Source organism: Pseudopodoces humilis, chromosome 10, assembly GCF_049639895.1.
Source record: "Pseudopodoces humilis isolate 2021_Gansu_Grassland_sample_001 chromosome 10, ASM4963989v1, whole genome shotgun sequence".
NCBI classification, from domain to species: domain Eukaryota; kingdom Metazoa; phylum Chordata; class Aves; order Passeriformes; family Paridae; genus Pseudopodoces; species Pseudopodoces humilis.
Window position 1 is genome coordinate 9,336,560 of NC_142209.1, and position 18,801 is coordinate 9,355,360.

The 18,801-nt window shown below is 38.7% G+C and overlaps 1 protein-coding gene across 1 annotated transcript in view; it reads left to right on the top strand.

The window, feature by feature from the left end:
• The window catches only part of CRB1 (crumbs cell polarity complex component 1), a 97,778-nt gene that overhangs the window by 48,526 nt on the left and 30,451 nt on the right, over positions 1 to 18,801 (top strand). The window contains exons 6-7 of the mRNA XM_088060497.1: positions 13,468 to 14,415; positions 17,868 to 18,415. Of these exons, the coding sequence (XP_087916623.1) occupies positions 13,468 to 14,415; positions 17,868 to 18,415 (1,496 nt within the window). The remainder of the gene's footprint in view (positions 1 to 13,467; positions 14,416 to 17,867; positions 18,416 to 18,801) is intronic.

Sequence of the window (18,801 nt, forward strand, 5' to 3'; positions counted from 1 at the left end):
AATTACAAACTTTGTTTTCAAGTATAATCAATTCTTTATTTATGGTGTGAAATGTTTTTTACCCTTTTGAACTTTCACCATTCTAAGCCAAGCAATATTGTTGGCATGTTCCTTTAAAAATAATTGCTTCTCGACTGAGAAATTGAATGTCAAGTTCCAAGTTGATGTAAATTAAATGGGTTGCATTAATAGTCTGGCCCGTGGTAGGAGTGAGTGTTTGGATTCTGGTATGACTTCAGGACATGACCTTTTGATCACACAGGTCAGCACAGATGGGAAATATTGAAGAGGTACCCCAGGTTGAGATGGGGGAGTCTAGAACTGATGTATCACAAACTGTCTCATCCATTAAACAGAAGCAATCTCAGGCTCCTCAGAGAATAAAGCTTAGTTGTCATAGGTTATTATGCTCTTCAGAAAAAGAGTTGGAAGGGAAATCATGATGACAGAAATCCTCAGGGCTGTCATATACACATAATCTTCTAAACCTTCCTTGGCTTAACACTGTGTACAAGGAGAATAGAGTAAGGAACGCAAATAATTCTTAGCTTCTACAATGCAATTATGTGCCAGATTTCCCACCTGTGGCTGTTAAAAAGAGTCATTTTACAAGATACAGCATTTTGAAATTGAAAGCAGGACAGCTGAGAGCCACACTTGTGTGACTGTGTCTTGAGAAGAATTACATCCATGAGAGCAACCACATTCACAAAGTCAGGCAATACACAGTTCTTCAAAAGGAAGGAACAAGTTAATTGGGGTGAAGTTTATATATTATATTTTAATATATAATATTATAATATTATATTTTAATTGAAGGCTATCTCCTGCCTTTAAAACTGGCTTTAATTTCAACTTCTGAGCAGCCCCAGCTCTCTCAGTCTCTCCTCATTAGGATCATTAGGATTTTTCAATTCCTAAACCCCTTCAGGGCCCTTGGCTGGGCCTGCTCCAGTATCGCTGCTCCTTTTTTGTACCTGGGGGAGAGCAGAGCTGGGCTTGGTATGTTCTCCCTGGTGGTGAGCAGAGCTGAAGAGTCACCTCCCCTGACCCAATGGCAACACAATTCTGAGCAAAACCCATGAGTCTGTAGGTCCTCTCTGCTGCCAGGGCCCACGTCTGCCTCAAGCCCAGCTTGCTCAGAGCAGCGCAGAGCTGCTTTCCAGCCAGCTGGCCCCAGCTTCTTCTGCTGGATGGGCTTTTTTGTCCCCAGGCACAGGACTTGGAGGAGAATCCCTTTGCAGATTTTCATGGGCTTCCTGAAGATTACCTATTTTCCCAGCCTGCTGAGGTCCCTCTGAATGGCAGCACAAGCTCTCAGGTGCATAAAGAACTCTTTCTAATTATGTATACACATATGTATGATGTATGTATACATACATCTATTCATTCTATTCATACATATATGTGTGTGTATCTATATACATATATGTATATATGTATGTGAGTGTGTATATATATATATATATACAATTCCCATTTTAGTTGTTAATAAATAAAAAAATCACTTTTAATGCTTTTGTTGGATTGGACTCAGGAGTTTTGCAGTTTGCTGGCAATTAATTAGCACTGATGAGTCCTAGGTCTAAGGTCTTCTCAAGGGCATAAAGAATATGTTGGGATTTTGAATAATAAAAATAAGCTGATAAAATGGGCACCAAAACTAATTTTATGTGATATATGATATAAAAGCTCTTACTTTAATTGTTCCCTGTAGCATCTAGCTCTTAATTATACAGTGTTTGCTAATAAGAGGAACAAGTGATAAAGCCCAGTAGTTTTATGTCTGTTCATTGGCACTGTTTGAAGTAGACTCAGAGGTGACTCTAGTAAGGCACAACCTGCTTCTGTGCAGGTGCCTGAACTGATTTTTTTCCAGTACAGGGAGAATTTCAAAGAAGTTAAGCTAGTCTTTTACTGATGACCTCAATGCTGATCCCTTTAAAAATATTTGAATTAACTTAGAAAAGGACTTCTGTTGATTATGTAAGGAGAACCAGATTAACGAAAACACTTTCTTTCCCTGGCTGACAATGAACTTTGCACTTTCAATAAACAGTCTTGGAGAGAAGAAAAACAAACCTGGTATAGACACCTAATTTATGCTGATAATTGACTGCTAGAAGTAGAATTGGTGTATCTGATTCAGATTGCTCTCCCACTGCTGTAATTCTTCGAGTCTGGCTGTGCTAACAACATGACACTAATGTAGAGAATTATAATGGTCAATACAATTATGGCTGTAGTTTCTGTCCTGTGGGCGCTATTTTTTCTTAACAAAAAAGGTTCAGAATCTGTTATTAGACCTGTTTGTGAGGCCAGAACATCATGGTAAATTATTGCCTGTAGTACCAAATAAAGAAAACTATTTAAATGCTGTACTGTGAAAAAGTCTGCACAGCTACAGAAGTTAACTGTAACACATAAAGACATAGAAAAACTAGATCTTATCTAGGTGAATCTCATACCTCTAATATGCTCCAGGAAATTCCCCATCAGGCAGCCAGGATTCCATGGCAAGCACACAAAGTCCTAGCTGAGGTCCATGCTGTCCCACTGCCATTGGGATTGCTATGTGACCGAGCAAAAATGAAGGTAGTTTGTGTCTCAGTCTTCCCAGCCTTGGGAGGACTTAAGCATATGAAACCTTAGATGAATGAAGTCACCTTTTAGATGAGTTTTCCCACTAAAAAAGGACTAACACTGCAGGGAATGTGAGGAATGTACACTGCTGCTGAAGTGAAAAGAGATATGATCCTCTGCGCTTCCCACTGACACAGAGCTGGACTGAAAGATCACAGCCTAAAATCTCAGGTCTTCTGCATTTACATCTGCTCTAGAGCAAGTCACAGCTTACCCAGGAAAGAAAACACACATACAAAATAATAAAAAGTGGATAACTCAGCATAAAAAGCTTGGATTTTTTTTTCTATATACAAGGAGATAATAAATAATATAAATATATATACTCTAGGAACACAGAAATGTGATTATATACAGCATAGCTATGCTCTTTATACAGTTATTCTGTGCCCAGCTCAAAATACACACAGCATAAACTTGTTATGTGTACTCACCCATTCATATTTTACATTTTTCTATTCTCACATCTCCATTATCAATTAAACTCTATAGGCCCTATTAAAATTATGATTTTTGGGCCTTCTGGCTATTTCAGTTTGTTTCAATAAGGACTGACAATGAAGTTATGTGAACACAGTCACTTTTGCATGTTGTGGAGATTCACACCAGTTACAACAAAATGAGAAAATCCTGCAAATGACTGAAATTTTCCAGACCAGAAGCCGTTTCACACTAGACAGCACAGTGGCTGTACTTACCTAACTCAGTTAAGACAAACAGGGAACAGCCAACAAGAGACAAGGTAGAAAACCCCGTTAAGGGGAGACAAGGCACTGTACATTTCACAATGGGTGTGTTCATCAACAGCAAGCACTCTTTTAAAGCTCTCAAGTGTTTGTAGGATGGAAAATGAATTTGTTTTCTAATTCCAAAGTTAATCATATGCTCCAAACAGATTTTCAAGTCAATGAAATGTGACCTTGTATGATCTAATTAAACAGCTCAAAGGTATTGGTTGTTTTAAGAGCCTTCTGGATATACTTCAGTTCAAATGCACACACATCATCTAAATGTACAAATTCATAAATCTACAGAAAATGCAAATCAAATCATTAATGCTTTGAATTTGACAGTCCTGCCACCATTTTCTGAAAGGTAGTACATGAAAAATTCCTGAATTACACGTACTCTTTTTTCCTACTTACAGAGCACACACAAAAAACCAACCCCATACTGGAAAGCAGAACACCAAATATCTTACTTTGCCTTCTAAATATCTGGTCCAGAAACAGGTATAAATAACAAATTCTCTGAAACCTGCTATTACAATTTCTTCTCTGGATGATGTCCTGACCCTTTGAGTCACTGGACCTTTGAAGATCCCTTTCAATGTAAATTTTTCTATGATTCTGTCCTAATTCTCTGTTTTGTGAATGGACTTCTCTGCTCCAGAGCACATAGCTGTTTGATTACAAAAAAAAAAAATCTATGGCTGGTTTCTTCTAATTTTTTTGTCTCTGGTATTGCTCCCATGGTCTCCTTTTCCCTCTCTCAGTTTTAGCCCAGATCTCTGTGTAGACCTTACCTATGATCTGCAGTCTTTCTTAGCATCCCTCACACATCCTGTATAGATTGATGGCCATACACATATACTCTGTTCTCTTACTACTCCCAAATGCCCACATGTCCACAAGAATTCTGTCTCAAATGCCAAAACAAGTATCTTCAGGGGTACTATTGATTCCCATGTTTTTATTTCCTTTTCCCCAGTCATATCTTTCACTACTTTTTCATCTCTTTAGTCTCCAAAATCTTACCTACTCTTTTTTCTATCACCTTTCTCTACTTTAACCTGTCACACCCTGTAGTTGTGCTCTCCCTCCTCTCTTCTCCCCTTCCTATCTCATACCATCAGCATGGCCACAGCTACAACATGTTTGTGCAGCCAGAAAACCCACTCCAGAAGGATGCTGTCTGTGAAAACTGGGCTGCCAGCATTTGCTTTTCTTCCTTGCCTCCATCAGTCAAAATGAGTGCCACACAGGGACATATTTCTTCAATGAGTTTTTCTTTACTCCAAATTCAGACCCTAATCCCACAATTGGATCCACATGGCTGGCTGTGCAAACTGAAATAGAGGCTGGAGGTGCAGGCTACAAGCAGCAGCATTGCTGTGCTGCCCGTGCAGGACAGGGCCCTGGTCCTTGCCAGGCAGTGTCCCCTGAGTCCTGGCCGTGCGCATGGCTGCACACAGGGCCCTCAGAACTGCCTCATCCACCTAGGAGCTGCAGCCAAGCTCAGCACAGACGGCTGGCTCCAGTATTTCTAAAACAAAATACACCAGATCTCACTAAACAACTAATCACCTACAGCATGTACACGATTTTCTTTTTCTCTATTTTTTTTTCTTTTCAAATGAAAACTATTTTAGGTGTGAAAAAAACATGTGAAACAAGTGGAAAAACATTTCCAAGTACTTTTGCTCTCAGAAAACCTTTATTGATTGAAGAGATTAAGGGATTGGGGGGTTTTATTACTTTAAAAAACCCATTTTTACTGAAAATTCAAACTGGTCTATGAAGCTTTGGGCCAGCAACATTTAAAAAGACTGAATTACAGCATGCCATTCTGAACGTAGCACATTATGAATTCCATATCCCTTAGCTAGAGTGACATATTTAATGATTAAGTCAAGCCACTCACCTCTTTTTCTATTTTAATTCTTTTCCTAGCCAGTATTAACTTTATACATACATTTCAAATGTCAAGAGGAAAAATAGCAGAATAATGAATTTGTCTACAATCAAGGAATAACTTGCAAGGTCTAATGACTACAAAAATAGAGTTCTGTGTGAAAGGTATCATGTGCAAATTAGCCCAATGTTAACAAATGCTTGTTATCCTACTATTTTAAAGAATCCTGTTTCCATGTGCTCCAGCTCTGCTCTGTGTTCTGTCCTTCATTTTGCACAAGCTTTTCCTGCCAGGAGAGCAACAGACATTTCCACTCAAGAGCAGAGCAGTGGTCACATTAAGTCCAGTATCAAATGTAAGCCGGTTCTTTACTGACAAAAAATAGGTGAAAAAAAAATCCATTTAAATATCCTTCACTTGCTCCACACTGATGTACATAAGAGTAAAACTTCCTTCCTGACCTGCATGGTGACTGATTTATACACACAAGCATGGGGTATAATTACGATGACACAGAGATGGTAAATTTATTTCCTTGCACTTACTCATGAATGTGCATTTCCTCCTTCCAGCAAAAAGTAATTATCTCTTTGCAATTATCTACACAGATGTGGCAAAGCTGGAGTTTTCATGATTGTCTGCTAAAACCTGGGGCCCTGAAGAATATGTGCTCTGCCAGATCTTTCTGTTAGCCTCAGGATTAATGAGTCCCTTGAAGAGAGACTTGTTTGCACCTGGGGTAGGATTTTATAACAGACATTTCCAAAACTCTAAAATACAGGTGGAGGAAGTGCTATTGCAAACTCTTTGCCTTCCATAATGTCTGTTCTAAATGGGATGCTACAATCTGAGTTTCTACAAGGTTTACTCCTGCTTGCATTTGATACCTGTATGTGTAGAGATACCAGTATGTGCAGGTATAGTTTGACACACCTACAGCTCAGTTGCTGGGAATTATTTCATTCAAGGGAGGCACAAAACCATGGAAAAATAGACTTGGAAGGGACAGACATGCAAGTATTGTTTGGACTGTCTATAGGTCTAAGGTAGCATCTGCTGGCTTGTGTCTCACTGCATTTTTGTCTCTGTCATGGATTTAAAGCATTAGCTAAAAAATCACTAGGAAACTTACTCATTTCTTGCTGTGAGATAAGAATTAGGAGAAGGGAAAAACAGGCTTAAATTTAAAAGGAATAAAGAAAGTTTATTAACAAAACTACAAGAAACCAGAATAAAACCTCCAGAAACCCTTTTCCCCCACCACCTAACCATTCCCTCATTTAGTTGACAACATAGAGACAAAACCTGGTGGTTAAAACAGTCCCAACTTTGCTATAGTCTTTTCATTAGTCTTTGTAGAGAAAAAGTTCTCTTTTGTCAGTCTATGAAGTTTTTCACAAGAAAACCATTTTCTCATGGCTTTCTGTTTCTCTGATGCCAGCTGCCTGGAAAACTCTGCCATCAATCCTTTCCTCCTATTTCACACTCTTAAAAACGAGATTCACTTAATAAATTATAAAAAGAATTTAATATAAATAAAAGACAATTAGGAGACATAAGAAATAAAGCAAAGGGTTAAAACGGCCGGGTGCCTTGGCGCGCTGCCAAGAGCACACCTGGTATCCCATGGATACCCCTTTTATCCCATCCTTGCTGTGAGGGGTTAATGCATATTCAAGCATGTCCCCTCCCTGGTTCCGCCTTCTTAGATCATGCTTTTGCACAGTCTCAGTTTCTGCTGGTCAGCATAATTTTTTTGCTGGTCATCATTATTCTTGCTGGTCAGCATTCTTTTGGAGTCTGGTTTCCTTTTTTCTGCAGATGGTCGGTTGTTGATAAGGTTCTGGGCCCCTCATCCTTCTTCTGAGGGCAGCTGAGCTTATCTTTCCCCCCTGCCCACGTCCTGGTACCGGTTTTTTTTTGATAACAGTTTGCTCTCCATTTCCTGCTGCTGATAACAGCCTGTTTTCCACAGCTTGATCCTCCCATTGTCTTGCCTTGTCCGGATGAAACACATCCTTACCATTCAGAGTTCCTATCTAAGCCTATAACTTGCTAAGAGAGAAAAGAATATAGTGAAAGCATATAATATATATTTATCAGAATAATTGTGAAAAGCCAATATTTACAACATGAATTCACAACAACACCACTCAGGTGTGTTCGTGGGCCATGATTCAAGGGGTGTCATTTAAAGGATGAGCTATTCAAAGGCAGAAGTTCTCTTCATCTGTCTCATCTGTGATCATATCTGGGAACAGAGGTTTTCTCTTAAGGGCCACATATCTTCAACTCACTTCTCCTTTTCTGTTCCAGCACCTCATAGGATCACAACTACTTCACCATTTGCTCAGCTCTATCAAGGAATTACTTTTGCTTAGATCCACACCTTGAAATATTTCATCCCCCCAAAATACTCTTTCATGAATTAAAGGAGTTTTTTCAGAACATTATTGCCCATCTCCACAGCATCTTCTTATTCTCTTCCCATCTGAAGCTTAATTCCTTTCCTCACTGGCTGTGATAGTTTATGTTGTCTCTTTACATGTTGATCACTCTCTCTCTCTTCCCATCTCTCTGGAAAAAGGATTAAATCTGCAGGCCTCATCTGGGTAGTGAAAGGGTTAAAATCTGGCTCAAGCCACAGCAGGTGTTCGTGGTGCCAGGTTTCAGCTGTGGCGCTTAGAGCTGGGGACGCCCCCGGGAAAAGCTTCAGCCACCCCAGAGGTTTCCCGGGAGGCTGCAGCAGAACCCGGCCCAGCCTGGGCCTGAGGAAATCCCCACAGGCTCCATCTCCTGCCCGGGAACCGCGGCAGGCCCAGCCCAGCCCCGGCCCAGGCCGCACGGTGTGGGCAGGGGACGGGAGCCAGCTGGGGCTCTGTTACCTTTTAAAACCGGAAACGAGAGAGAGAGAGAGAAATTCCCGGGTTTAGGTTTTAAAGGGTGGTGTTCACAGGTTGATCTCACTTTTCAATGGTCAAAACTACTGTCAGTACTCAGAAATGGTTAGTTATTGGCCAGGAGAAAAAACTCCCATCAGCCTCCAACAGCCTTGACTTCCTTAGATGTTTCCTACTTTTTTCTTAAATACCAATCTATCACAATATCCACTCCTTCAACCTATGAACACTTACTTTAAAAATTATCAGAGTAATATTCAACATACAACTTTACCTAAAACAATAAAACTACTAAACTGACAGAAAGGAAGAAACAAAAAATTCAGTACCCTCCACCCCTAGATTTTTACCATTACTGCTATATAAACTTAGGACTTAATCATGCTTTTCTCTTATTTCTCTTAATTAATCCTTATCTCACAGCTTCAGTTCAAACACTAGGCAGAAAACACTATTCTGTCTTTCCCGGCCAATGCACTAAATAATGTAGTGGTTTTAAAGCATTAGCTAAAAAATCACTAGAAAACTTACTCATTTCTTGCTGTGAGATATGGATTAGGAGAAGGGCAAAACAGGCTTAAAACTTAAAAGGTTTAAAGAAAATTTATTAACAAAACTACAAGAATAAGAAACCAATATTTAAAGATCCACAATGGAGTTTATGGCTCCCAGTAGATACATTATGCAAAGGCTTTGTCATCTTATTATCCCTAGAAATATTTTCTTAGAGTGTGACCTGGATGTTCCTTGTGCAGGCCAAACCTGTGACTTTTTCACCAGTTTACTGTGGTCTCAGGGCTGAAAAACTCTTACCACATCCCATTTCCTCTGCTTGTCTTTTGACTGAATGGCCCTAGTTTTTTTAACCTTTTCTCATAAGCCATTTTTTCCTCCACCTGTGGTCATTCTCATTGCTTTCCTTGAATTCTTCCTAATTGATCCAAATCTTCGTTACAGTGCAGAACTAAAAGTGGACTCAGTGAAACTGAAGCACTTGTAGACTGAAACTATTGTTCCACCTGATTGCTGGTTATTCCGCCTGAGACTACAGAAACTGAGTGAGCTCTTCCAGAATTGAATACAATCTTTTTCAGACCATTTCTCCAATTTCTTATGTTCACCTATAAAAGTCATTTTATCTGTAAAAAAAAATCAAAGGTTTCACTTAACCCTGCTTTATCAGACAACTTACTAGGCAAGTTTTCTGAGCCAACATCCACATATTTTATGAAAACACCAACCAGAGCAAAGCCAGGACAATCCCAAACCATGATCAAATCCCAGTTTGACAGGGAACCTCTGACAATTACTTTCTGGGTAGGATTACACAAGTTTTTTGCCTGCGTTGCGGTGGTTTCACATGGAGTATTCTCCTTGGTTTGTATATGAAAATGTTATTAAATGCAATATCTGACTATAATTAGTGTCTGCACCTGGCAAGTTTGTTCAAACTCCCACCAGTGGTTCTGGCACAGTTTTGGGCTGTTTGCTGAGTACACTGCTCAGAAGTTCCCCTGTCTCAGTGTGCAGCCCCATGTTGTCACTGACCTGTAAGAGCAGAGGTCTGTCCCCAGCTGTTGACTCTGTGTCAGCTCATAACCTTCCCTCAGAGTCCTATTGTCACAGTCACACTGCAAAAGGAATAACAGTTACTGAGAACCTCCAACTTCTTGCAATATTCAAAATAAAGTGCACATTCAACATCAAACTGCAGCACAAGATGTCTGATAAGCACTACTAATTAAGTGCATTCACACTAACTTATCAAAATGAAGTTTATTTTGTTTAAAGCTGCCTTACTCACCTTTCCAAGAGTCTGGGTGAAATTTTTACCCTTTAATATTTAAATGTATTATAGGAAAATTCACTTGATGCCTGTGTCAGAGACTGGAAGAAGCAGCAGCTTACTGAGCATCTCCACAAAAGCGATTGTGAACTGTAGATTAAATTAATTCAAAATTGTGTTCTGTGTATGAGTCTTTTGGTGAACCTAAACTGAAATGTGACAAAAGGTCAGGAATTTCCTAATTAGTGAAAAAATGAGTTGAGGTAGAAGAACAAATTGATTAATGTAAGTGCCAAAAATAATGTCTGCTGCTAAAATTATAACAGAAATAAGTAGTTAAATCTCCTAAACTCTATTTTCCCTTCATTAAATTTGGTCTAAATCAAAATGTGGTGCTCAAGAGCTGAGGGAAAAAAATGTTTTAGTAAATAATTTTTTACATGTCTTTATCACACTCAAAAATCTAGAGACACAGACTTCCATTAAGTAGAGAGAGCAAATGGAACAAAAATACTTTATAAATAAAGAAATAGGATCGAATTTTAGATCCTTTCTATCTGCCCTTTGAGATGTACAGTTTCTATGAATGACAGTGACCATGACAGAGTTGATCTGGATTAACAAACCTCTTGAAAGGAAAAAAGTCTTAAAAAACAAGACCTTGCAAAACAAGCAAAAAAAAAGTGACCAATCAGTTTTGAATGGATCCTAATAATATGTATTTCTGTGAAACACAAACAATGTTCAGTGTGAGCATGAATTTGGAGAAAAAAGAATTTAAATAGGATACATATCTATTGTGTAAGCAGTTTAATGGGTCTTACTTTAAGCCTTGTTGATCTGGCTTGGGCAAAATACACCATCAGACTACATCAGCAGGTACAGAAGTGGAGCAAGCTAGTCCTGGAAAGGAAACCTTTATACTAAGAACTGTTGTGAATTTTACAGGAATTTACTCTGTCGACTGCTTAAGTGCTAAACAATTTTTTTCTTTGGAAATTTTCCTGCGGAAAAAGATGGTTGCAATTAGGATACAAGTTTACATCATTTTAATGACAATGTTTACAGGTAAATATTTTCTTTTTGTGAATTTGAATGTGCACTTAGACTGTATTGAATGTGTAGCACCTATCCAGATTGCTTGTTTGTAATTTCTTGATATTTATTTAGTGTCAGGGGACTGGAAAGGTAAAAGGCTGTAAGCACATTTCTAACCTAAGATGTTTATCAAAAGTGTCATTTAGATAATACTTTTATAATTGTTTAGTCAAAATGAAAATCAGTGGCATTCAGTAGAATTATGATTGAATAATTGCTTTTGTCATCCTGCTTCTGCAGGAAACCTTTGCTGCTAAATTTGAAAGAGAGTTTAATTCAGGGTTAACAGAAAATAGCCACCATATAGTAATAAGGTGTAAGTGAAAAAAGGAGACAGATGAGTGGTGCTATCAAACTAACTCAAAGGAACTGTTTAATCTCTGTTTTGAAAAAAAGCTTCACAGGTGGGAAAAGTAATCATCTTTAAAAATATTCACATTCACATGAAATTTAATGTCAGTGTGTAATATATTTAGAAGAGAAAATGCTGTGTAATTCTACTTTCTTTTTTCCCTTAAAAACACAAGTATGCTTAGCTGAGATAATGCATGTAACTAATGGAAAAAAATAGTTGCCTTTGCACTTGTTCAGGTATGTCTTACATCTTTTAAGAATATTCTTTTTACATGCTAACATCTCCAACCTGAGCTATTTGAACTGCTTATACTGTTCTATAAATATTGACTAATCCTTTTATCTAGAGTGCTTTTATCTTGACTGACAGTGGTCTTTGCTTGCCTGGCAATCAGCAGATTACAAGCAGTATCAACACCACTTGCAAGAACAGCTGATTTATTTATTCTTGATATGAAAAAAGTGACTTATTATTTATCTTTTGGCGTGACTTATATTTGTGTTTGTGCTAATCTTCCCTCCTGGCTCTCCTGTACTCACCACTCTCTCAGATGGGTCCAGTTACAACTGTGATTGAATAAAGTGGGCCGGCAAGGAATTAGCCTGAGTAACTACACTTATCTACTGCTATTTGAAGCAATTCATTGTGGCTGAATGCTGCTCTGTAATTTTCCATGAGGAATGGCTGTGCTTTGTTAAAACACATAAAAAGAAGAAAAGACATAAAGACTGATGTGAATTTGTACATAAAGCTAGGTGTGGTACCTGGTATACCCAGATGCCACTCCATGAGCCTCAGAACATCTCATTACCTGATTTACAGGCAGCAGTTTTGCTGTGGGGATGGATGAAATCTATTTAATTTGTGCTGGTGATACTAGTTTGAAAACTAACTGTGAAGTGTTCCTCATTTTTCTCTAAAGACAACTATGAAAGGAAGTAGAAATGTTAACAGTTGCATTTAGCATGAGTTATCAAAAAAGTATTTGGGTATTTTGACTGCTTCCAAGGAGATGAGAAACAGATTTGCCCTGACCCACTGCATGCATATCAGTCACTTGATTGCTCAAGGGAGAAGTTATTGTAATTACCACTTTATAGATGAACAACAGTGCAGAGGGATAAACAGATTAGTTTTACAAGAGGAACAGATTTGTTTTTCTTTGTGAAGTGTGATCCAGCAGACCCACTTAGACCACATCTATCCATTTACAGTGGAGTTGAGATGAGTTCTCCTTTTACCAGACATATGAGAAGCCAAGCATTATATGAAAGAAGAGGAAATATGAGACTATGTTGATAATCTCCTGTAGAAGTGCTCTCATCACCAAACAATCTCTGAAATGTTTGAGAGAATATTCCTTTCATCTTTTCTTGCTTTATATTTTGTATTGAGGAGAGGTAAAAAAATTCTCCTGTAGTACATACATTTTACAGGCATGTTCACCCACTCGTTAGTCTGACCCACCATGTCAGATATCACTTGCAAGTCTTGTGGCTCTCACTTGAAGAGTGTTGCTCCATGATGTTTCATATGGGACCAGGAATAATAGTCTGTAGTTCTTACACTCTTTGAATGAACACAAAAAAAAGGAATGACCAACAGATCATACTCCAGCTTGTTCCTGTACTATATTAAGGTTAGGAATTAAGCAACAACTCTTGGGGTTTTTGTATGTGATAAACAATTCAGTTCCTTACAAAGCATTCTAAATTCCTACCACAGGATATGTGAGAAACAATTTCTTGATCCATCTGATGACGTTTGTCTTAATTTCATCACATTATCCATATCAAAACTGTCCATTTGTTTGGCTCTTTTCTCCAAAATGTGGTTATCACTTAGGTGTTTACATAATACTTTGCACAAGGAAACCACAACAATTGAATGGCCTTTCTATATTTAAAGTTTTTTTTTTTGCTTGTCCATCACCTATTTATTAAGGCATTCCCCTCTAATAAAAGATAATTTAATAAAATGCATTATTAAAAGTGTTCTTTTGGGCTCCAGTTATTCAAACCAGAATGCCTAATTCTTTGTTTATTCTTCAGGTACTCACTGTGATGAAGATGTCAACGAATGTTACACAAACCCTTGCCAAAATGGTGGGATCTGTGAGAATTTTCCTGGAAATTACACTTGCCATTGCCCACCTGCAGACAAAGAAGGGATTTTTTATGGTGGCTGGAACTGTACAGAAGTTCTGCATGGCTGTACTGATCATCAATGCCAAAACAATGGAATATGTATCCCACATTTAAAAAATGGCCAACACGGATTCAGCTGCATATGCTCACCTGGGTATACTGGAATACACTGTGAAACTGTAACCACATTTTCTTTTCAAGGAAACAGTTTCCTTTTGTTGCAGAATCCCCAGACCCATAAAAAGGATTTTTTCTATAATATAAACCTGAGGTTTCAAACTGTGCAACCCACAGCTTTTCTGTTTCAACGAGGGGAGAAAAACACCTTTGCAAAGTTGGAAGTACTGAATGGCTACTTACAGTTATCCGTGCAAGTCAATAATCAGCCACAGGCTCTTTTGCATATTCCACATAATGTCAGTGATGGAGAATGGCATTCAGTGGAGGTAACCTTGGCAAGAGCTGTTATTCTTAATTTGCTTGACAGCTCTTGTGTCGAATCCTGTCTCAATAAAACATCTGCTAAGATAGATAACGAGCTGGTGATGTTTGCATTTCAGAGCACGTTTTTGGGCGGCTTACCAGTGGGGAACAGCAACTCTCTACAGAACACGTTTAATACACATTCTGCACCTTCATTTGTAGGCTGTCTTCAGGATATTGAGATAGACTTGAATGTTATTACTCCAGAGAATGTATCATCTGGGTCATCTTTAAATGTCAGGACAGGATGTGCTAAAAAGGACTGGTGTGTTCCCCACCCGTGCCAGAACAGGGGACGCTGCATCAACCTGTGGCTGAGCTACCACTGTGACTGCTACCGGCCCTACACAGGGCCAGGCTGTGCAACAGGTAAGGGAATGCTGCTGTCACTTGTGGTTTATGTGCCTGCTGAAAACATGACCATAAACAATCCTGTTTACCTGGCTGTGAAACAATGTGACCCTTAGGATCTCTGGAGCTTAATGTCAAGTGGTAAGCCAGTACAAGAGGTTAGTAGTGGCACATCTTTCTTATTTTCTAGTTAGTTTCCCAGGAAGGCTTCTTTTCAGCCTGACAAAAATAAGTTGTGCTAAACTAGTGGATTCCACTCCTCTTGTTTTAAAATCTCAGTGCTTTTAGCACTTTGAAACTTTGAAAAACTGTAGGTTATCCATGCTGAGTAAAAATTTAGAAAGCAAGCAAGTCATTTGGAGTTTAGGACTTACTTTCAAAGCATTCTTTGAAAATTTTATCCTTGAGCACTCTAGGCTTTTTTTAAAGAGATTCAAGCAAAAGTACTGCAAGTTAAAAAAAGATAGATTTCAATTTTAAAAAGAATGAATGAGATCATACTCTTAGCTCAATCTGATTAGCCCAAGCAGCAGGCAGGACTTCAGCAGCTGGAAATAGGGTCCATTCATCCCTCAGCTGGTCCCAAGGCAAGGCTGGACAATCCCCAATGCAGGCTGCTGCTCCCAAAGAGCTGCATGGGGACCAGAGGGAAACGCGTCCCGTTCAGGGCGAGCAGAAGAGCTCATCTCAGCAAGCAGCTTCCATGGCAGTGCTGAGCAGGAACACAAAAGCTGCAGATGCCTGCAGCACTTTCCCTGTTGCAAGTGATCTTTGCAGTGCAGGCTGGGGCAAAGTGGGGCAACAGGAGGTCCCTGTCCAGCACCCTGCTGCATCTGCTAGGTGAAGCCCCCTAGAGCTGTAAATACAGCAGCCCTCAGGAATGCTTTAGGGTGAGCTCTGCAATCCTTCCCCAGGCAAAGTTTTAGGGATTTCAAAGAAGCAGTTTTGTTTAAGAAAAATTGCACAGGACTTCATAATAAGAAGAATAAGTCTTCATGCCATGCCCTTGCCTCTGCCTCATCCACACGTGGTCAGCAGAGCAATGTTTAGGGAGCAAGAAATACATACATACATACATACATACATAAATATATTTATGTAGATAAATTTGCCAGGTGGACTGGAAAAAATTAAACAGAACAACAGAGCCGTGGTCACATTGGAATTGACAGATCCTAAACTGGTGTAAACTGGCGTGGCTGTACTGCTGCCAGTGAAGCTACAATGATTCACATCAGCTGAAAAACTGGCCTCAGGGATTATTGAACGTATTGCTGCAGAAAGCTGGGCCTTCAAATACATTTCAAATGTTTGAATACAAATTCATTTTGTATGCTCTACCTAATACTTATCAATACCTTTCAATAGTTTTTCCTTTTGGTTTGGTTGCAAAATGACAGTCTGAGAAGTAATTGTAACAGACTTCTTTGAAGTGTAGCTGTAATTTATCCGAAGATTTGGAAGACAACTTTTGAATATAGGACAACATCTGGGAAATATGTTTGCCTCCTTACATGAAGCAAAATTAAAACCATTCAGGGCCAGGAGCAGCTTATACTGGCATTAGAACTGTTGAGAATGATTAGAAGGCATGCTTTTTTTTTCCTGCTGACCACAATATTCCTTGCTAACCATGGCACCATGCCATTTTGGTACATAGGTTCTAGACATATGTCACATGTAAAAGACTGTGCCAGGTTTCTAAAGAGGCAGAGTGGAGGAGACTTGTGGTAAGGGATAACGTAAGAAATGCTGGTGTCTTTCTGAAGAAAAGTTGCTGCCAAGTATTTAATTGACAAGAGGCAATACTTTCTCTACATATACAAAATAACAAACAGATGTTGCCTCATTTTGATCAACATCCAGATGTGATCCAAGAGGTTAATATTGACTAAGGTGATGCTAGTCATCTCATCAAACAGATGATGATATATGTGCGTATTTATAAGTAGAGAGAAATGTGACAAGGCAATTGTAAACATGAAATGCCTTTCTGGAGATCAAGGCTTCTTTCTAATACTGCAGTTGTGGAATCCTCAGTTCAGCAGAATTTTTCTTTTTACCCTCATGAAAAAAGTGTCTCAGTCTCCATTACCACCTTAAGAGAAGATATAATTTAAAACTCTTGTATGCAGAAACAATTGTTGAAATTGGTGTTTTGAGGCATTAAGTCTGCTTAACAAGTAGATGTAGACATATAGGAAATCTTATTCATAGAAATAAACTATTTCAAATTAAATTAAGAAATTGTCTGTTTAGGAACAAGTATGGGATTTATTCCTGTTGCTAAATAATACAACCATACCACATAGCAGTGCAGTATGGTTATTAAGGGTCTCTGGGGGCTTCATGGTCAGTCCCCTATTTTCATCGTTTTTTAAATGCAGTCATAAAAAAAGGTAGTTCTGCAGGCAGGAAGTTGGCCTATGACATCCTGCTCCAGGAGTTTTACTGCATAACAGATGATTGAATCTAGCTATGTGAGCATTTAAAAAAAGCTTGGTTTATTCTTTCTAGGAATTTGATATATGAAAAATAGCTCCTGAAACTGTTTAGGCAGGAAGTCTGTAATATTGAGGACAAGATCACATAACTTATAGTGTAAAAATAGAAACATTTTGTTGTTCTTTAAAGAGATGATTCATCAGAATAAGTTTCAGCTACATATTTTGTATCCTTTAAAGACTGAAAATCATTACCAAAAATAAAGGATAAAGGACAGACAGATGGTTTTGATTTAATCATTTTAATTGATAAGCACAAGGAAAAAAAACTTACTTGATCCTGGATCATGTTTCTCCCAGAGCACTGTGGGCATTTAGGGACTGAGTAGGGTTCATGACTGGATACAAGTTGATGTAGGTGAGCATATGTTGAGCCCCAGCAAGGAAAAGTCTGTCAGAGAACTGGGGAGTCCATGCAGCACCACACACGTCACCTATTCACACAAGAGGGCTTTGCCCAGCAGCTTTCTGTGATTGGAATCTGTGCAAAAAATACCACAAAATCCCAGAACTGCATTAGCTTCCATGGTCATCAGAGGATCAAAGCAGGTAGATTCTTTCCAAAGATCTTTCTGTGCAGGAAACTGTAGAAATCTGTCCTTGTTTAACTACTTGGAAACACAGCATTATAGAGGATAAAAGAGGGTATAAAGAGGAAAAATGTGCCCAATTATATAACATCTGGTCCTGCACTGGGTCATAATGCTACAACCATGAAAGCCAACAGGAATTTTGGAACAGAAGATATTTACAGTTGGATCAAGTCTTTATTCATCCATAAAAAAAAGCACATCTTACTACCATACAGAAACATCACCAGAAGTAGTTATTTAATCATTGCATTGGATCCCTTGTCATTTAGCCCTAACTATCTTATTTTTCTCCCTTCTCTCTCTCTCTCTCTCTCTCTCTCTCTCTCTCTATCTTTTTTTTCTTTTCTTCATTTCCCATATCTCTAACCTCAAGAGTTCATTCCAGGCCGGTTTGGATTCGAGGACTCCTCAGGCTATGCTGCTTTTCCTGTTGATTCCATTCAGAATGAGAACTTCATCATATCAATGTTTGTCCGAACACGCAAATCTTCTGGCTTGTTACTGGCTCTGAGAAACAGTACTTACCTCTACATAAGAGTCTATTTGGAAGGTGGAAAACTCACCATGCTAGCTCTAAATTCCATGAAGTTATTAGGGAAACACTCCGTGAATGATGGAAACTTTTACTTAATAACATTAAAAATAGAACCAAATAAGATGGAGTTGTTCCAGTCCTCTCACTACCTAGGCTTTATTTCTACTCCAGCACTAACCATCCAAAGTAAGGATATTCTTTACATTGGAGGCCTACCGGATAACACAGAAACTGATAGAAATGGCAGGTATTTCAAAGGCTGTATCCAAGATGTAAGAGTGAATAACCAGCCGCTGGAATTCTTCCCCATCACCAATCCACTGAATTCTACCAACCGAACTCTGATCAATGTCACCCAAGGCTGCACTGGTGACAACCTCTGCAAGGTAAGAATGGCATTTTTCAGAGCATTTTCACATGCTTATAATGGGGAATTTAGTTTATGTTTTTAGTATGTTCCCACTCATTATTTGATTATAATGACATTATATTAACATGAAAAAAATGCTAGAAAGAGCAGGTTTTGTTAAGCTATGGTATATATAATTAATATCAGAAGCAAAATGTATTTGCATAGGGGAGAATGAAACTATTTTGAGATTGAAATACTGTTTTTCACTAATTATGAAACATGCTGTACTGTCATAACACTGGTCTTTATCATTTTTCACCTGAAATAAAAGGAAAATTTATTTTTGCCAAACAGTCCCCCATGCCTAGAGTTGAGTGCCCAACAGTTGATTCATACTGAGGTTCTCTCTTCTCTCTCCCC